Here is a 17,099-nt window from a genome sequence, read left to right on the forward strand (position 1 = left end):
AAATAGCTTTGACAGACTGGAGTATTTGATATTCTTTCCCCGTCTAACCATACAGTTGTCAATATTTATATGGAGTTGTAGCAGCTTAAATTCTAGGGTGTCATATTCTTTATACACATCCAAATATTTTAAACAGTGACAGAATATGGGAAGCTACTTCCAAAGACTTAAGAGATCTGTGGTATATTAACCATGCAAGTGCTTGATCACAAGCGATCAAGACTTATAGAAATTAAATTAAGGAAAGAAAAAAAAAAAAAAACAAACCTTTTCATGCTGTTGTGGTTTTGTTTAGTGAGGGGGGGCCTAAGGTGGTAGCTTCTGTAGGAAACTGCTAGAAGTTGCTCCCCTTTGTTTAGTGGACTCGGACGGGGCTAGGGCAGACCTGCTGCTGGCCAAGGCCGAGCCAATTGGTAGCAGAATGTTCTGTGATAACGCCTCTGCGATAACATATTTAAGAAGGGGAAAACAGGAAAAAAAAGAGAGAAGAGAAGATGTAAAGAAGCTGAGCGGGGGCAGAGGCGCAGAGCGGGAGGTGGATGCCTGAAGGAGGCTGTGGCCCATGGAGGGCCCGCTGGGACAGCCATTCTGGAGAGACTGAACTCTGTGGAAGAGGTGACCCACGCTGGAGCAGTTTCACGAAGGACTGTGGCGTATGGGTGGGTCCCCACAACAGAACAGGGGAGGAATGTGAGGTGTTCTTCCCCCAAAAATGAAGCAGCGGCGTAAAACAACGCATGATGAACTGACCACAACTCCCATTCCCTCTTCCCCCTTGTGCTGCTCGGGAGGGGAAGGTAGTAGAGATAATGTTAAGCTTGGGAAGAGGGAGGGGTAGAGGGAGGTTATGTTGTTCTCTGTCTCATTATCCTGCTGGTTTTAGTAATAAATGAATAGTTTTCCCCAAGTCGAGTCTGTTTTGCCCGTAACAGTAACTTTAAGGATTTTTCTCCCTGTCCTTATCCCAAACCTCGAGCCATTTTTCCTTATATTATCTCTCCCTATTCTCTCGGAGTGTGGGGGGAGCGAGAGAGAGACTGCATAGTCTGGTCCCAATCGGGGCTGAACTACAACACATGCATACCTCCAAACATACAAAACAGTTCTATCACTACAGGATTAAATTCATCGTACTTCCCAAAACTTAAAATAACAGCATGTAAATTCCATTTTTCTTCATTCAATATATGACTTCAGGAAATTAAGTTATCAGCTAGTCAGAAGTTACAGTTCATCATGATGGAATTCTTTTATTTAAGCATCTTGTGAAAGCAATAGAATGATTGGTATTATCTAATATATGTACTAGCAACTGTTTCAAACTAGACTAATAAGATTATTAGATGTGTTAGAGAACAAAATTCTGCCTCTAAAAAAATGTATATCCTTTTCTTAAAGTGAATGTTTTTTGAAATGCTTTTTAGATTACAGTATCGATTACAAAAACAACACCCCACTCCCCTCCCCTCAAAAAAGCTAAGCCTAAAAGATATCTTCTAAGGGTTGTTTTTGTTTTTTTTTTTTAAATTAAGTATTCCTACTGGGTATTTGATATATTTATTCATTTCTACAAAACAAAATCAAATATATAGATACTTGGTGGTTTTTTGTTAAGGACTGGTAGAATAGTCTGTTTTTTAATCTTTCTGAAGTTAGAAATCAACTTTTATTATATTACGCTTTTTTTAAAAAAACCTTGAAAACATAAATAATGAATTTGTCATGTCTAACTAACGTTGTAATTGTCCTACCCTCTCCAAACTTTCTAACTTTAGATCTTTAGAAAAAGCTTCGCACTGAAAACATAATAGAGAGATGATTTTGATTTAGAAGTCTCTCCTCTCTATAGTTCGAAGTAGTTCAGGAGATGCAATTTAGTAGGATAGATACACATTTCTGCTTTCCAAAGGGATGCATAATGAAGCCCCTTGCAAATCACTGCTTCTTTTCATTTTTCTCACTTATGTTTTACAAACAAGTTACAAAAAGGTTGTCAAATACAGGGTAAAAAAAGTTCAGAAATGCCACGGCGGCTCTGAATGTCTCCCTTTTATTGCATGGCATCCTTCAGCATATGGGTCAAAAGCACTTATAAGAGCACAACTTCTGCATTTAATTAGTCCTTGTTGACTTGGGAATGAAGAGGGAAAGACAAGACCAAGGCCTAAAAACATTAACATAACAGAAAATTGTTAAAGTTAAAAAATTAACTAAATAAAACTGAGGCAGAATACATAACAAATAGAAGATAGACAGGAAAGTAGTCCATCTCTCTACACAGTGAAAGAATATTACCACCTATGAAGATCACTGCAATTAGTACAGTTTGAATGTCCTTGTAATAAATGCAGACATAATAGAAAGAGTATAAGAGTTGGTAAGTTGGAGCTCTCCTGTGGCCTATTACCTGTCTACTTGTGCTATTTTTCCCTTGGGAAGTTTGAAATAGAAAAGAGGGAGTCATCAAGCAAGGAATTCTTCCAATTCTTTTCAACACTTCCGCCCTCTTCCCTTGTCAAGGCCCTGCATCAACTTTAAAGCCCAGTAGTGTGGAACTGGCCAGAAAGTGCTCTCAAAATTGACATAAAGAGGCTATTCTGAAATAGAAATTCAAAGTCTTAAGTACCTTAAAAAGCACCCATCAGATTAAAATATATTCCTACACACTTTTCTCTAAGGGTACATATATGTTATTCATATATATTTCTATGCGTACAGCACACCTTTTTAAAATGAACTATTCTCATTTTATAAAATAGAAAAAAAAAGGTAGGAAATTTCAAATGGTTATTGAAGCATTTAAATTAGGATGCAAGATAAATCACTTCATTTATTTTTATTTGAAATTTAATATGTTGACAATTTTCATATTGAAATATTTTCATACCAATATTTGCATTTTTTCACATTTTCTTTGAAGTTTTCTATAAATTATTTAGATCCAAATATTTCATTCACTGTATATTTCAGTTGGTCAAATATAATGTGTTATTGCCAATAACATACATGGATGCACTAGGATAGTTGTAAACTGCAAAAACATACAATATACCAAAACACACTATGGAAGCACAATATTAAAGAGAAAAGAAAACTATGAAGCTCAGAAACTATGGAGGAAAACTATAGTAAAACTTGAAATTGTGCTATTACATTTTGGAAATTAAATTTCCTGAAATAAGAACACTTTGCCAGAACATCATTCACTATGTGCAATGGAGTAAACTAAAAGGGTTTCTTCTCTAACAGTTCTGACAGAACTGGAATTGTTCAGTCCAGAGAAGAGGAGGCTGAGGGGAGACCTTATTGCTCTCCACAACTACCTGAAAGGAGGTTGTAGAGAGGCAGGTCTTTTCTCCCAAAATAACTTCTGATAGGACATGAGGAAATGGCCTCAAGTTGCGGCAGGGGAGGTTTAGGTTGGATATTAGGAAACACTTCTTTACGGAAAGAGTGATCAGGCTCTGGAACAGGCCGCCCAAGGAAGTGGTGGAGTCACCATCCCTGGACATGTTGAAAGCACCTGTAGATGTGGCACTTCAGGACATGGTTTAGTAGGCATGGTGGTGTTAGGTTGACGGTTGGACTTGATGATCGTGGAGGTCTCTTCCAGCCTTAAGATTCTATGATTCTATTATATTTCTTTGCAATGGAGACAGTTTTGAGCTATTTTTTTCCTTATTGTATGTAATACATAATTGAGGGCATTCAATCAAAAAAGTTTCCCAATATCCTGTAATATACTTTTCTATAACACTGTCTACAGAAAAGCCCACAAGCTTCACAAAATTGGTTTGTGTTTTTTTTTTTATTAACCCCCATTTATAGCATTTCCAAAGTACTTTCATATAACCTAGATGCAAAGCTGCATCTTCAGATTCTCTTTTTCTAGTGTAAGTGTCAGATATCCTTAAGAAATCCAGGTATCTCAGGAATTCATAGAATCATAGAATAGAATCATAGAATAGTTAGGGTTGGAAGGGACCTTTGAAGACCATCTAGTCCAACACCCCTGCAAGGAGCAGGGACATCTTCAACTAGGGAATTACTGAAAGTCTTTCATAATCTTCTTCTGACTGTAATAATTTTGCTATTTTTATTTACCCAGATGTGAGAACAAAACTAAATTAAGCAACAGAGTAGATGAGTTAAAAAACCCAAAAACAAAAATCCAACAGCTATCTTTTGGAAAAGCTTTCTCCTTTGGACTCCATAGTAGCCTGAGAGCTATAAAGATGAAACAACATGTTCTAAATTTTTGAATAAAACTACTCACTAACACTTTTCTAAAGTGCTTTATATTTAAGAATCATGAGTAAACTCATCCTTCTATGGAATATAAAGTAACACGAAGTAGCTCAAGACATCCTCCAAATAAACAAATTTATACTTGGAAAGAAAAGGCATCTTATTCATTCAGTCTTCATCTCAAATACTTAACTTTAATCTTAGTGATCAAAACATTCCCCTCTTGATGACTTGGGGTAATTAATTAGAATCACCTTTTCGTTCCTTCTTTTCTTAAGTGCAACTGACAAATGACTGCTGAGTCTTATCATGTTACAGTAAAGTTCCCTCAGATTGGAAGTATTTCCAATAGAGTTTTTTAATTTTCCAAATATTTTAGTATTTATATTTAATGCTGAACTAAAACTTCAACACAGAGTAATGATCTCCTTTTATTAAATGGATTTTAAGTTGGTGCATTCAGCTGTATGGAAAATAAAACAGTTACGTAAGCATGTGAGGAAATATCTGAGATGAAGTTTTGAACATTTAAACCACATCTTAAATTCAGATTAATACACTCTGTGTTTTTTTTTTTGTAAGAGGAAGCAGGTTTCTCAATGCTATTTCCTAAAGAAGTCAGTTTGATGATTTCAGTTCTTTTTAAAGAAAAGGTAACTTGTACTTGGTATCATTTAATATCATGATAATGTTGAAAATTATTTTTTAAATTATGCTTAAATTAATATTTTTTGTTGGCTAACAGTGTTTATAGTCATTTAGTCTGGAAGTTTGAATTGGTATCCAATTTTAACCATGAAATCCAGATAAAGAGGTAATGTCATGGGTGCAAAGGAAACAAGTAATACAATAGTTATCAAGGCTTTCTTACTAAATACTATTTTATGAGCTTATTAATATTCATTATAGTTCCAGAAGAGTAATTCTGCCTTGAAGAAGAGATACTTAATGTTCTTGCTTGTGGATTAGCTAGTAATTGTCTCCTTTAATGTACAGTCATTACTCCTTATGTTCTGATAGTATTGTCTCTTTCACCCTCCCCACCTCCTCCCCTTATTGAGAAAGAGTGCTCCCTTTAAAATTGATAATAAAGGAAACTGAGATTATAAACTGTTATCTTAAATTTGCCTTGAAATATTCCTTACCATATCTAGACGAAGGTGCTCGTGGATGCCAGAACATCAGTCATAGCCTGATCTGAGAGGTACACTGCTTTGCAAAGATGAAAATATTCTCATAATTAGCAACATAACAAAATAGTTGGAACAATACTATAACTCACCACAAGTAACTGATTCCTGGGAAACAACTAACAGATCAATCATTAGGGGACTTTGTTGATGAAATAAGCACCGAACAATTATACATATCTGGTGATGGTTAGCATTCTGTGTCATTCTCCATAGTATTGAAATAAGCTCACTGAACAGCATAATTAGATTCCATTCTCAGGCATTTTGAGCCAATAACAAATATAATGCAAGTCAGTATCAATCCTCTTGTCTGAAACAACAATACTATAACTAAGGTGTTTGGTTCCAATCTTCATCCTCTGCAATCTTGTATTTCACAGTGCTATCTCTAGCAACCTACATCATCGAGCAAAAACTCCGTCAGCAGAACTTAAGGTTCATAAACAAAATCTCCTAATTTCTTCATTATTTCCTGATAGCAAAGACCTTCTGAAATATTCACTTTATCTACTCATCCAAACCTAATGTGGCCTTAAATTTGTTACTTCATTCTCCCAAAACATGAACAAAAAAAACCCCTTTGGCATCTGGCCTTAGCAAAAGGTCAAACTCTAAAGTTACAGAACTGCAACTTGTGTATTTAGCATCACAATATAATCATGTTTTATTAGTACTCTATTTCTAGATATCTAGCCTTAGGAAATAGCAGCTTATTCACACTTAAATATGATTGGTTCATTTTGACACTTTTTATCTAGTTCTTAAATTACCCAAGTCAATGCAAGCTTTCTACAGCCTAGAAGAGACAATAGTAGGGCTACATAAAATGATGAACATCATACTTCATCAGAGACATGACAAGCATATACAATATCTGATCTTGCTCTACCTTGATAAGACATTTCATTTTGTGTTTAGCCAGAACAAAGGCAAAAATCAGGCTAAATTTTAAATCAATTAAAAAAAAATCAGCATCATTATACTATTTAAGTATTTTCAGATGTTTTGAACGTATGCTATAAAGAAGGTATGTTAAAATCCGTTATCTTCTATGTTGATCCAGATCTGAACAGGAAAAATACACCAAAAGCTTAGCATTTCTCAGAGGACTTTTTAATTGTCAAACAGCAACATTTAAGATTTTTTTTTAAAAGGGTCCTTTTTATTCAGTGACTTTTTAAAAATTAAAAATATGAAAACATTTCTAAAAAGAAAAACCAAAACACTACAAACAAAAAAAACCCAAAACCGACAAAAAACGACACACAGTCTTACTGGGGAAGCACTAGATAAACACACTTAGTATCATTTGGAAAACACTCAGCATCAAAATCAATTGACTTAGTGGCACGTGAGAAATTTCAGGCACACTACTTCAGTCCATGAAACAGTATTTAATACTTTAAATATGTACTACTTTGAAATGATCAGTTTAAAATTCTGCCCACTCTATTCTTTTCCAGTTGAGAATCTCTAAATTGAAAAGACATTTAATACAGGTAAGAATTTGAAAGATAGATTAAGTTGAGCAGATAAATATTAGCACAAAGTCAAATAACTCCTCTTCAGAATGATATTAACTGGTATTCTCAGATGTTAGTGCTGAAATATAATACCCTCTGGAACAATCTAATACACACTACTTGTTGCTGAAAAGGAATTAATGGCAGCAGGAGACAGAATAATACCTCTTTCTCCTTCAGAATATCTTTCCTTTACTATTTGTTAACCTGTTTTAATACTGAAGACTCATTATAGTTATAAAGCTCTGAAGCAGATTCCATATTAAATACAATATTTGTGACCTCATACTGAAATCATTGGAAGTATAAATTCAATAAGTATTTTTTGAGTTAGGCTTTATGGCCTCGAGGGTAACTTATAGAAGCCAATGGGAAGTCTCATTTATTTCAATTAATAATTCGGTATAGAGTTTATTTGTATATTTTGTTGTTGTTCAATTCTGGTATATTTTGCTCTGCAAATAAAGACACATTACAAAAAAGGATTTTAGAACATGTGCCTGTAATAATTGCATTTGACAAATTAAAATAAAAGTAAAGCTATCATAACAAAATCAGTGATGTTTTCGAATAATTTCTGAGGACTGAGAGAATCTTATAACTAAGCACATGCGACAATAACAAGCCCTGTACTTATCGAGAGTTCTTGCTGCTTGCCTTTCCACAAGCCAAGAATCAATAAAGCACTGAGATTCATAATCATATTAGATACTGGCCTCTCCTAAAAGCTAAGCCCAAGGACAGTTTTGTAATTTCAGCCAAGATAAAAGTCTGTAATAGCTGCTGTTGCTGTAGGTTTATATATCGTTCATACAAATACCTCAGCAGTAAGGAGTGTTTGAAATCCATATTTGATATCTGTGACTTTAGTGGCATTTCAAAACTAAAGGTACTTTTAAATGTATTAAAAAATAGTATGTACAGTAACAATATACATGATCCTGAATAACAACTGCACAACAGATTAGATATTGTTAATAGTGTTGAATAGTACCTGAAAATATAAGTAGTTCCATATAAAGCATTACTAATAGAAAAAGGGACTATAAAATTAGGCCATATTTTGTTTTGGATAGCCAATTCTTTCTGACAATTTCTTGTACATCTAGTGGTAATTTTTAAACTTACTTCCTCAGTGTGAAGGCCTTCCATGGCCCCTTTTTTGCGGATAAGATAACATCAAAAATAGTTCTACACTAACAATAGAAAACAATTCTGAAAGGCATTACTATTTCTTTTTTCTTCATTTTATGCAGGATGACGATTGTTGCATAGAGCATGTAGTTCTATTATTTACAATAAACTTGTTATTTGTATTCATTGTATTCAATCAGTTCTATGTATAAATGTCTAAGTTAGCATCATTCTTACTACTGCAATCACAAAGGGAAGTGCTGACATAAACATCTGCAGAGTGATCAAACAGAATAATATATCACCATTTACTTGCTTGTGGTATGCCTTGAGGTTTTGCAACCCACCATGAAGGCCACCTGAACTACCTGCTTTGAAATTTCATTTTAGATGGTACTTTAAAGGAGGAAAACATATAAAACTATTTTAGAAAAAAAGCACTAGAAGACAAACAAAAAGAGACAGAATTTACAGCGAACAGAATTATCTTGATACCATAGGAGACATTACACAAAGCAAATACTTGAAAAATAAAGGAAGCACATCAGTTGAGTTTTAGTTTATAGAAGATAAAGCTTTCAAGAGCCTGTATTCCCCCTTTCTAACTCTTTTGTTTGTCTCCATCATCTCAGACTTTCAGCCACCCCTTCAGAAAAGTTAAATATATTTTACTTTGTCTAAAAAACCATACACTGATAGAAAATCCTTTAGCTTGGGGCTGGCTGGGGAAGGAAAACAAAAAAAAAAGCAAAGCAAAACGCTAAGACAGAGCTGGATTACTTTTGAGATAGAATTTTACATGATGTAGTTGAAGCAGTAGAGGACCAAAACAGCTGATTCCTTCAGTCCCAAGCTCCCAAAACCTAGCTAGATCTAAACTTTCTGCTTAATCTTCTTATATTACTAGAAATAATTTTTTCACGCTCCTCTCACAGAATCATAGAATCATAGAATAGTTAGAGTTGGAAGGGACCTTCAACGGTCATCTAGTCCAACCCCCCTGCAAGAAGCAGGGACATCCCTGACTAGATCAGGTTGCTCAGAGCCTCATCCAGCCTGGCCTTGAACGATTCCAGGGATGGGGCATCCACCACCTCTCTGGGTAACCTGTTCCAGTGCTCTACAACTCTCATTGTAAAAAATTTTTTTCTAATATCTAATCTAAACCTACCTCCTTCTAATTTAAACCCATTACCCCTTGTTCTATCACAACAGGCCCTACTGAACAGCTTCTCCCCATCTTTCTTGTAGGCCCCTGCATACACTACTGATCTAGTTAAACTGTTACGGCATCTAGTAGACAGATATCTAGTAGATATGCTATAGCACCAAAAAACTCCCTTCACAGTAGGAGAAAAAACAGCCAATACCCAGAAAACCACCTCAGTCTTGACAGTGTGTAAAACACTACAGAAGCTAGTAAGCATCTTTATCTGCTTGTAATATTTTGTGAACCTGGACTTTGCACCAACTTCCAAGACAGACAGCATCCTTTCAAGTATTTTCTTTGTTACTGCCTCAGAATCTGACCTTCTGAAGGGGGAAAGGGATTTTTATTCCACTGCACACAGTTAATTAAAATTTGGTTGTCCTGTTTATTTTGAACTCATTTTGTTAGATAAAATGAGATTGTCAGAAGTAATTCACAGAATACAAGCAAGCCTTTATTTGTCTATGTATATAGCTATATATTTATGTGCATGTTAATACCTTTAAAGCAGGCAATGATTAATCTTTGCCCTTAAGGTAGTTTATTTTGTACCACGAGAGAAAAAATAGAATTGCTGTTATGTAGGAAACTCTTCATAAAGCATTACAGTCTATAGTTATGTTTGATTCTGAATTTACAGTCTTTAGATGACAGCCAAATTTCTAATTAAGTATACCAATGGAAAAAATTCCTACCTGCAAATGCTAATGAAACAGTACTGACAATTAATCCCACAGATATGCATTCATATTTAAATATTTTACATAGTTATGAAAAGTATTTTTTTAAAAAATCCTTCCTATTCTGTTTTTGATTATTTCTACATGTTTGAAAGTGTTCAAGGTGGTGAAAAATAATCTTTCGCATACTGTACAAAATGATAATTTCAAAATTACATTATATAATTACAATAAAATATAATTATAACTTTGGAATGCAAAACGGAAATTATGAAATACTTAAAGAAAATTCTGAAAAAAAATATTTCTGTGTGGAATAAATATTTTCAACATTTCTATTTCACTTTACTGAAGAAAATTAAAATGTTTAATTCTATTGTAGGTTGATGCTTAAATGAGGACGTGACTTCTGTATGGAATGGTATGTGGAAGGTGTGACATTAACATATATTTCCCTACTGGTTCCCTGTCTATATTAATTCTCAGTACCCTGGTAAATTCAGACTTGCCATTACTAGTAACAGGTCACAGGCTTTCCTTTAAGCAAACAACGGAGGCCTCTGGACTGGGGCTTTCACATTCACTTTGCCTGGGGTTGGCTTGGCTTGTGTGGAGAGCTTGGTGTCAGCTTGTTTAGCCATAAGAGCAGTAGCCGAATGACCAGGTGGCTATCATTTAATCTGTTCTAGTTTTGCTTTGCTTCATATACTTTTAAAGCATTATGTAATTGTTGTTAATGCTATTGACATAGGTCAGAATGTCTGAATTCAAACTCTCTTGAGACCAAATGCAATGGAACTAGAGTTAATCTGCAAATTTATTTCAAAAGCATTTATTTTGCCTTAATTGCAGAGAGTAATGGTATATCATATTCCTTCAGCCTGTTGGGCACATAATGTACAATGAACTAGTACCTTTGTTTTAGGTTTCATCTTTAAACAATACAATAAATATGTAGACAGTTTGTCAAAAAATCCTACATAGAAGTTTGAATCTTACTCTAGAAATCATCTTCCAAGACATCTTTGCAGTTTTAAACAGGGTCTTCTCTACTATAGTATTGCAACAAAGAAACCTAAATACTTCCTAACTTCCTGTAATCTAAGGTTTCCACTAGCATTCACACTAAAGGCAATGTTTAACATACCACATGAAAATGATCTTCATTATTAAAAAGTCCATTACAAATATACAACAAAAAGCTACCGTCATCTCTGAGGTTTTACAACAATGTAAAATAGTCCCTCAGAGGCACATCAAAGTCTTAGCCAGAAGAACAACATTATGCTTCCATTAATACACAGTATTTATATATACAAGGTATTTCCTAGTGTCTTGCTGGTACAGATGAATAATTTATTTCACTGCCACAAAGTCCTAACAGCTCCCATTCTCTCCCTCTCCCCCCTTGTCTCTTGGCTGTAATCTCACTTCTTTTGCATGAGGTACGGTCTGACCCTTCATTTATTCAACTCAGGACACCCAACTGTGTTGGATTGGGAGTGGGATGTGGAAAGTGAACATTTTTCTGCTGATTTAGTAAGTGACTCAGAGGAGAGACCACGAGTGTCAGGCCACTGCAAGAAAGGTAGTCAGATAATGTTAGGAAGGAGGATCAAGGTTTGTTTTTTCTCTTTGAGAAGTAAGCTATTTGTTTGGCTAAGCAGTATCACAAAATCACACTTTAAATCACACTTTCTGAAAGACTTTCAGGGAAATAAAAATAGAATTCAATAGGCAAAACCAGGAAACTTTCAGGCAGTCTTTCCTGATGATTAATTTTATGTTTATTCTTATTGCTTTCCATACAGTCATTTTTTTCCTAATATCCGTTCATTACTTTTTAGTTTTAAACTCTGTAAGTAGTTGCAGATCTTTTTTTATTTGACATCATCTAAAGTGACTGAGAGTTGTCAGATGTCCAAAGATAAAGTACAAGAAGACTAAAGCAACAGGCGTAATGACTCAAAATGAAGATACATTAATGGACCAGTCAATGCATAATCAAACTATAATTATAGGAAGAGCTAGAGTACAAACTTTATCTGCTCCCAGGTTGCTGAATGCAGAGCAACAACTACAGAAATCAAAGTCAGATTTCAAGATTCAGTCTTAGATTTTAGGTAGGTAACAGTGAAAATAATCAGTTCAGATCTAGATATAACAAAATATATGGATGTATCTTCTACTGCGTGTAACACACCATATTACTCATCATCTCAACATCTTTCTTCTTTCTGCTACTCACTACCATGTTGACCATGGTCAATGTATACATTTGTCCCAGCCACCTTTGGCATTCAGAGAATAAATATCTGGCAAAACTACACCACAAATCTATATCTCACTCCGAGTCCTGTGAAGACATAAGGCACCTAATAGAAGTGGCACATTTGTTGCTAGGTTTGTCAGAAATGGTCTTATCAGCACTCATAAATACAAGGTGTGGGAAAGTGTTATAGCTTTTTCGGTTCTATTGATTATGTCTTGATCACACTACTTCCCACTTGTGCACAACACAGACTTATCAGTGCATGTTGGCATTAAGAAAGATTATCTCTGAATTCTCCATTACCAAAATTCCTCAGAAATGTAGACACCAATGGATCTCATTGATCTCTGGTAAGAAGTTCTCTACTATATCACGACTATTAAATTGTACTCATTGTTTAAGTATAGCATCAGGATGTATCAAGATTTTAAAAATACCATTTTAGAAAAACAAAGCAAGAGAGAAAAGAAAACGGAATGAAGAATAGGCTAATCTTTGTACTTACGAAAAGCTCTATAGAATTCTTCCAGAGCTAGGTGCTTGTCACTATTATAATCATCGTATTTCAGCAAATCGAACAGAGAGCAGTCAGATAGATCCTTGCCAGGCTCATCTCGTTTTATTACCTGACAAGAAAATTATAACCATGAAATTACATTTGAGCTCTTAAAAGTTCTCTGGTATAATTAATTGTTTCTAATAATCATTTAATAGATCATTTTAAGGTTGCTGTGGGGCAATGAACTGCAACTGTGTAAAGTCAGAGATTTCCAGTTACTTTGTAATTATTTATTGCAGTTTTAAAAGTTAATACCCTTAGGACAGATTCACTAAGATTACACAAAAGTTTTAAGAATATATAGAGAATATATATATTAGGGATAGACAGAAGCACTATAAAGACACTGTGAATGTTAAAGCTAATTTTACTTCACGTGTATAGGAATAGTGATTAAGAAACATTCAAATATACTTGAGATAATTTCCCAAGTACACATGACGTAATGTCTTTTTTTTCTCTCAGTCTAATTCCTAACCACAAAAAAAACCAAATTTGGACATTTTTAAAAATAACTAAAATAATCTCCTATTATCCTAGCAATTGTATCAACTTCTTACAGGCTTTTGACAAGCCTATTATCTTCCCAAAGACCTATTAACAAAAGTAGCTGACCTGAAAAGGCTCCTGTTTCTCAAGGGGGGCAGATACACTTTGTAAATAGACCATAATTAATAGCTATTAGATTTTAACTCCATTGACCTTCTTCCAGATAAATGTTCTCTAATTTGCACACCATTTTGATTTAGTCTGTATATGTTGTATATATCTACCTCAATTCCATCCAAGGAAATTTAGAGATATTGATAACAATATTCAGAATCTTCATTTTACATGGTCCATTAAAAACATTATCACATAACTGAAAGAACCAAATCTAATGCAACTCCTTGTTTCAATGTTGGACAGTTTAAAGTTTTGTACCAGGCACACAAGAAAAAAAATAACTACAGTTAATTCCTTTGTAAATAATTACTCTTCCTAGCCTCTACCTGTCTCCCAAAATAACTGCAAACCCATTACATTTGTATTATCATATGGTAGCTTCTGAAAAAACAGGAATATAGAGACTTCTGTGTTTCAGTTGGTCTGCAAAGGAATCAGCAGGAATAGAAAGGAGTGCATTCAGTTATTGTTCATATAAATAGGAAAATTCTAAACAAATAAGAGAGAATAAAAAGAGCCCTAGAGCAGAGAAAAAGCACACAAACTTTTTATGCTATCAGAAGTAATCTTATATATATCAATATAAAAGCATTATAGTAGATAATAACCTTGTTATTACATTAGAAATTATGAAAACCATTCACAAAGAGAAGAAAAATCACCACAAAAACAGCTTTAGCTACTATTAATTAAAGACTGAATATTTGTGTTAGCTACTTCTTATACTTTAAAAGCCTGTTTATTAAGTTCATATTAAATTGAATTAATTAAAAAATGAAACTGTATAGATCTTACAGTTTGCACATAAAGGACAAAAATGTAGCCTGGGAAAAACGAGTAACTCTAAGCCCATTGTAGTTACGCAAATAGTACTAAAGATATAACAATGTGTATTGAAAACTTCACTTTAGAATAAAATTCTGAGATTTCAAGGCCATGAAATGTACTTAAAATCACAGCTGGTTCATGAAAAAGGAACATTTAGGGTGAAAAGCATTGTTCCTTTGCTTGTTTTTCATAAAAGGTGGCCTGAAATAGTTTAAAATACTTGCTCCCACTAGCTTCGATTGTACAAAGGATTAATCTTTATATCTAAGGTGGTGCAACAAAAACTTTATTAAAGTCCATCAACACCTGCCACTATAGTACAACATTTTTAGTTGCATATTGGTGTTCTCATCTTCAATTCTTTGAGTCGAAATCTGTCTTATGATGCTTTTTATCTATACTTGGTCAATTTTATTTAAAATAAATTTAAAAAAATAGCAATAATGATTAAGATATTTCCAAGTATGATGCTATGGACAGGTATGATTTATTTTCCTGGCAATTATTTAATTTTAATCTTCAGTAAACCCATAATTTTGATTACAGATACAATATTCAATGTTTGTTTATACAGAGACTTCTTTATGCTGGCAATATACTTTGGAGTTCTTTGGAAAAGTCACTTAGTTTTGATAAACTCTCCAGAAACGTCCACGATGACAGATTTTAGAAGGTACAGAATGGACATCACATGATTTCATGTGATAACTAATCATGATTATCTGTGATTTGCTTCTAAAAGCTGTTCCAATTTTCACCCAATAGGAATTCTCTTGTGCTGGATCTAGCCATCTCCTGACTCTGCAATGTGATCTGTGTATCAGATCAACTCTCTGATCAAAAGCAAAATTAATCTTTGTGGAGATTTTGGTTGGTTGGTTGTTTTTTTTTTCTCTTGAAGGGGTCGAGATTTAATAATCTATCACAAGAGATACAACTCTGAAGCGGTATTAGGGTGTAAGGATTTGGATTTTGAAAAATTACCTGTTTGTGTAGCAGCCTGCAGTTAGATCAGATTGACTGTGATATGAAGTTACAGCCTATGTAAGACTCTAGCAAAGAAAAGCTGACTACTTACCAAGACATTAGGCAACAGAAAAGTAGTTTAGCAACTTATGTTAGCATTAAGTGTTTTAAAATCATCAGGATTAAGCTTGTCTGTTCACAAGAGTCCCTAACTCACTGGCTGAGGACAACTCTTTCTTGTTGATATTACCTTTTAACAGATCTTTACATATCAGTGAAATTCCACTGGGAATGTAACGACATAGCACAAATATTCAAATTGGGCAAGAAAAATTGTCAGTATTGGTTTGAGAAATGAACAGTGGAATTCACAAATAAAGACTCTGAATATTTTTTGTATTTTTACATGCTGTCACGACATGATGTTTTAACACCATATTCTAGGAAATACAACCTGTCAGCCAATGCCATTTTTCATTTTCTTTTACTTATGTAAGTGATTGAATTTACAAAGGCAGCTTGCTAAACATAATAGCTTCTTGTACATAATTTTAATTTCATACCCTTCACCATTAAAAGAGAAAAATAATACAATGCATTACAATGCATATACTGCAGGAATAATAATGTCAGTAACCGCAAAATCTGAGAAAGTAGATGTCACTAAGGAATCATCAATGGCTGAAACAATCCAGTGAGATTTTGAAAGTCTAGGGTGTCAATTTTTTTCCATAATTTAAAAATAAATATAAATAGAAAATTGGCAGCTAGTATATACTGTTGAGGGATAATAATGAGAAGAAGGACAGGGCAGCATATGGAACAAAATGGATCACATGGTTGGATGTTTTCAGGAAAAGGATTCATGTTTTCATAGAGTCAAATGTAGAGTCATTCATCTGAAAATAAGAACTGAGACCATACCCTAATGAGGATATATCGGACCTAGAAAGCATTCTACCTGAAAAAGAGGCAGGATTTGCTGTGGATAAGGAAGTCTCATAAATTCCAGGGTCATTCCGTAGCCTAAGCAAGCAGTATGATCTTTTGAAGTGTAACAAGGTAACTGGAGGTAGAAAGGCAATGGTGGGATTGATACTGAAACATAATATTCAGTTTTGACTTGCACATGTTAAAATTTAGTATTGAGAAACTAGAAGGGAACTTTTTAAGTTAGAAAGGATCCATAAAAGTAATCAGAAGCCTGCTGAAGACACTTTACATTAAAAGAACTGAGAAAAGTCAATCTTTATAGGTTTGGGTGGTTTTGGTTTTGTGAGGTTTTTTGGATTTGTTTGAGGTGTTTTGGGGTTTCTTTTTTTTTGTTTTTTGTTTTGTTTTGTTTTGTGGTTTGTGGTTTTTTGGTTTTTTTTTAAAGGAGACAGAATTGATCATATCACATTCCACAGGTACTTTCACAGGGGGAAAAAAAATATAGATGCTTCAATTTAGCAAACAGAAGTTAATAAGACAGGAAAACTGAACACCATCTCTGAAACAAAAAAAAAAAAAAAAGAAAAGCTACAAGAATAATTAACCTTGAATCTTGGAACTCGTAAGGTCTCTTTGGTGTTTTCAAATCAAGACTGCACACTTGCTGGTAGACCTTTATTGCTTCAGCCAAAAGCAAGATACTACATTTTTTTTTTTAATTAAAAGTTTAGGACAAATAGAATAAAATTCCATGTCTACAATAAACTATTATCTAATCTAACTTGTGTATTATTGATGACTTAATAGTGTGCCTTAAGTTTTAAATTCTATTAATTTCTATTCATGGAGGAAAGAAGAGTAAAATTCAAGGAAAATTATTCTGGAGC

The 17,099-nt window shown here is 34.0% G+C and overlaps 1 protein-coding gene across 1 annotated transcript in view; it reads right to left on the minus strand.

The window, feature by feature from the left end:
• The window catches only part of FSTL5 (follistatin like 5), a 328,503-nt gene that overhangs the window by 129,194 nt on the left and 182,210 nt on the right, over positions 1 to 17,099 (minus strand). Inside the window, exon 6 of the mRNA XM_086747425.1 lies at positions 12,766 to 12,886. Within this exon, the coding sequence (XP_086603551.1) occupies positions 12,766 to 12,886 (121 nt within the window). The remainder of the gene's footprint in view (positions 1 to 12,765; positions 12,887 to 17,099) is intronic.

Source organism: Chlamydotis macqueenii, chromosome 4 (assembly GCF_036417535.1).
Source record: "Chlamydotis macqueenii isolate bChlMac1 chromosome 4, bChlMac1.mat, whole genome shotgun sequence".
NCBI classification, from domain to species: Eukaryota; Metazoa; Chordata; class Aves; order Otidiformes; family Otididae; genus Chlamydotis; species Chlamydotis macqueenii.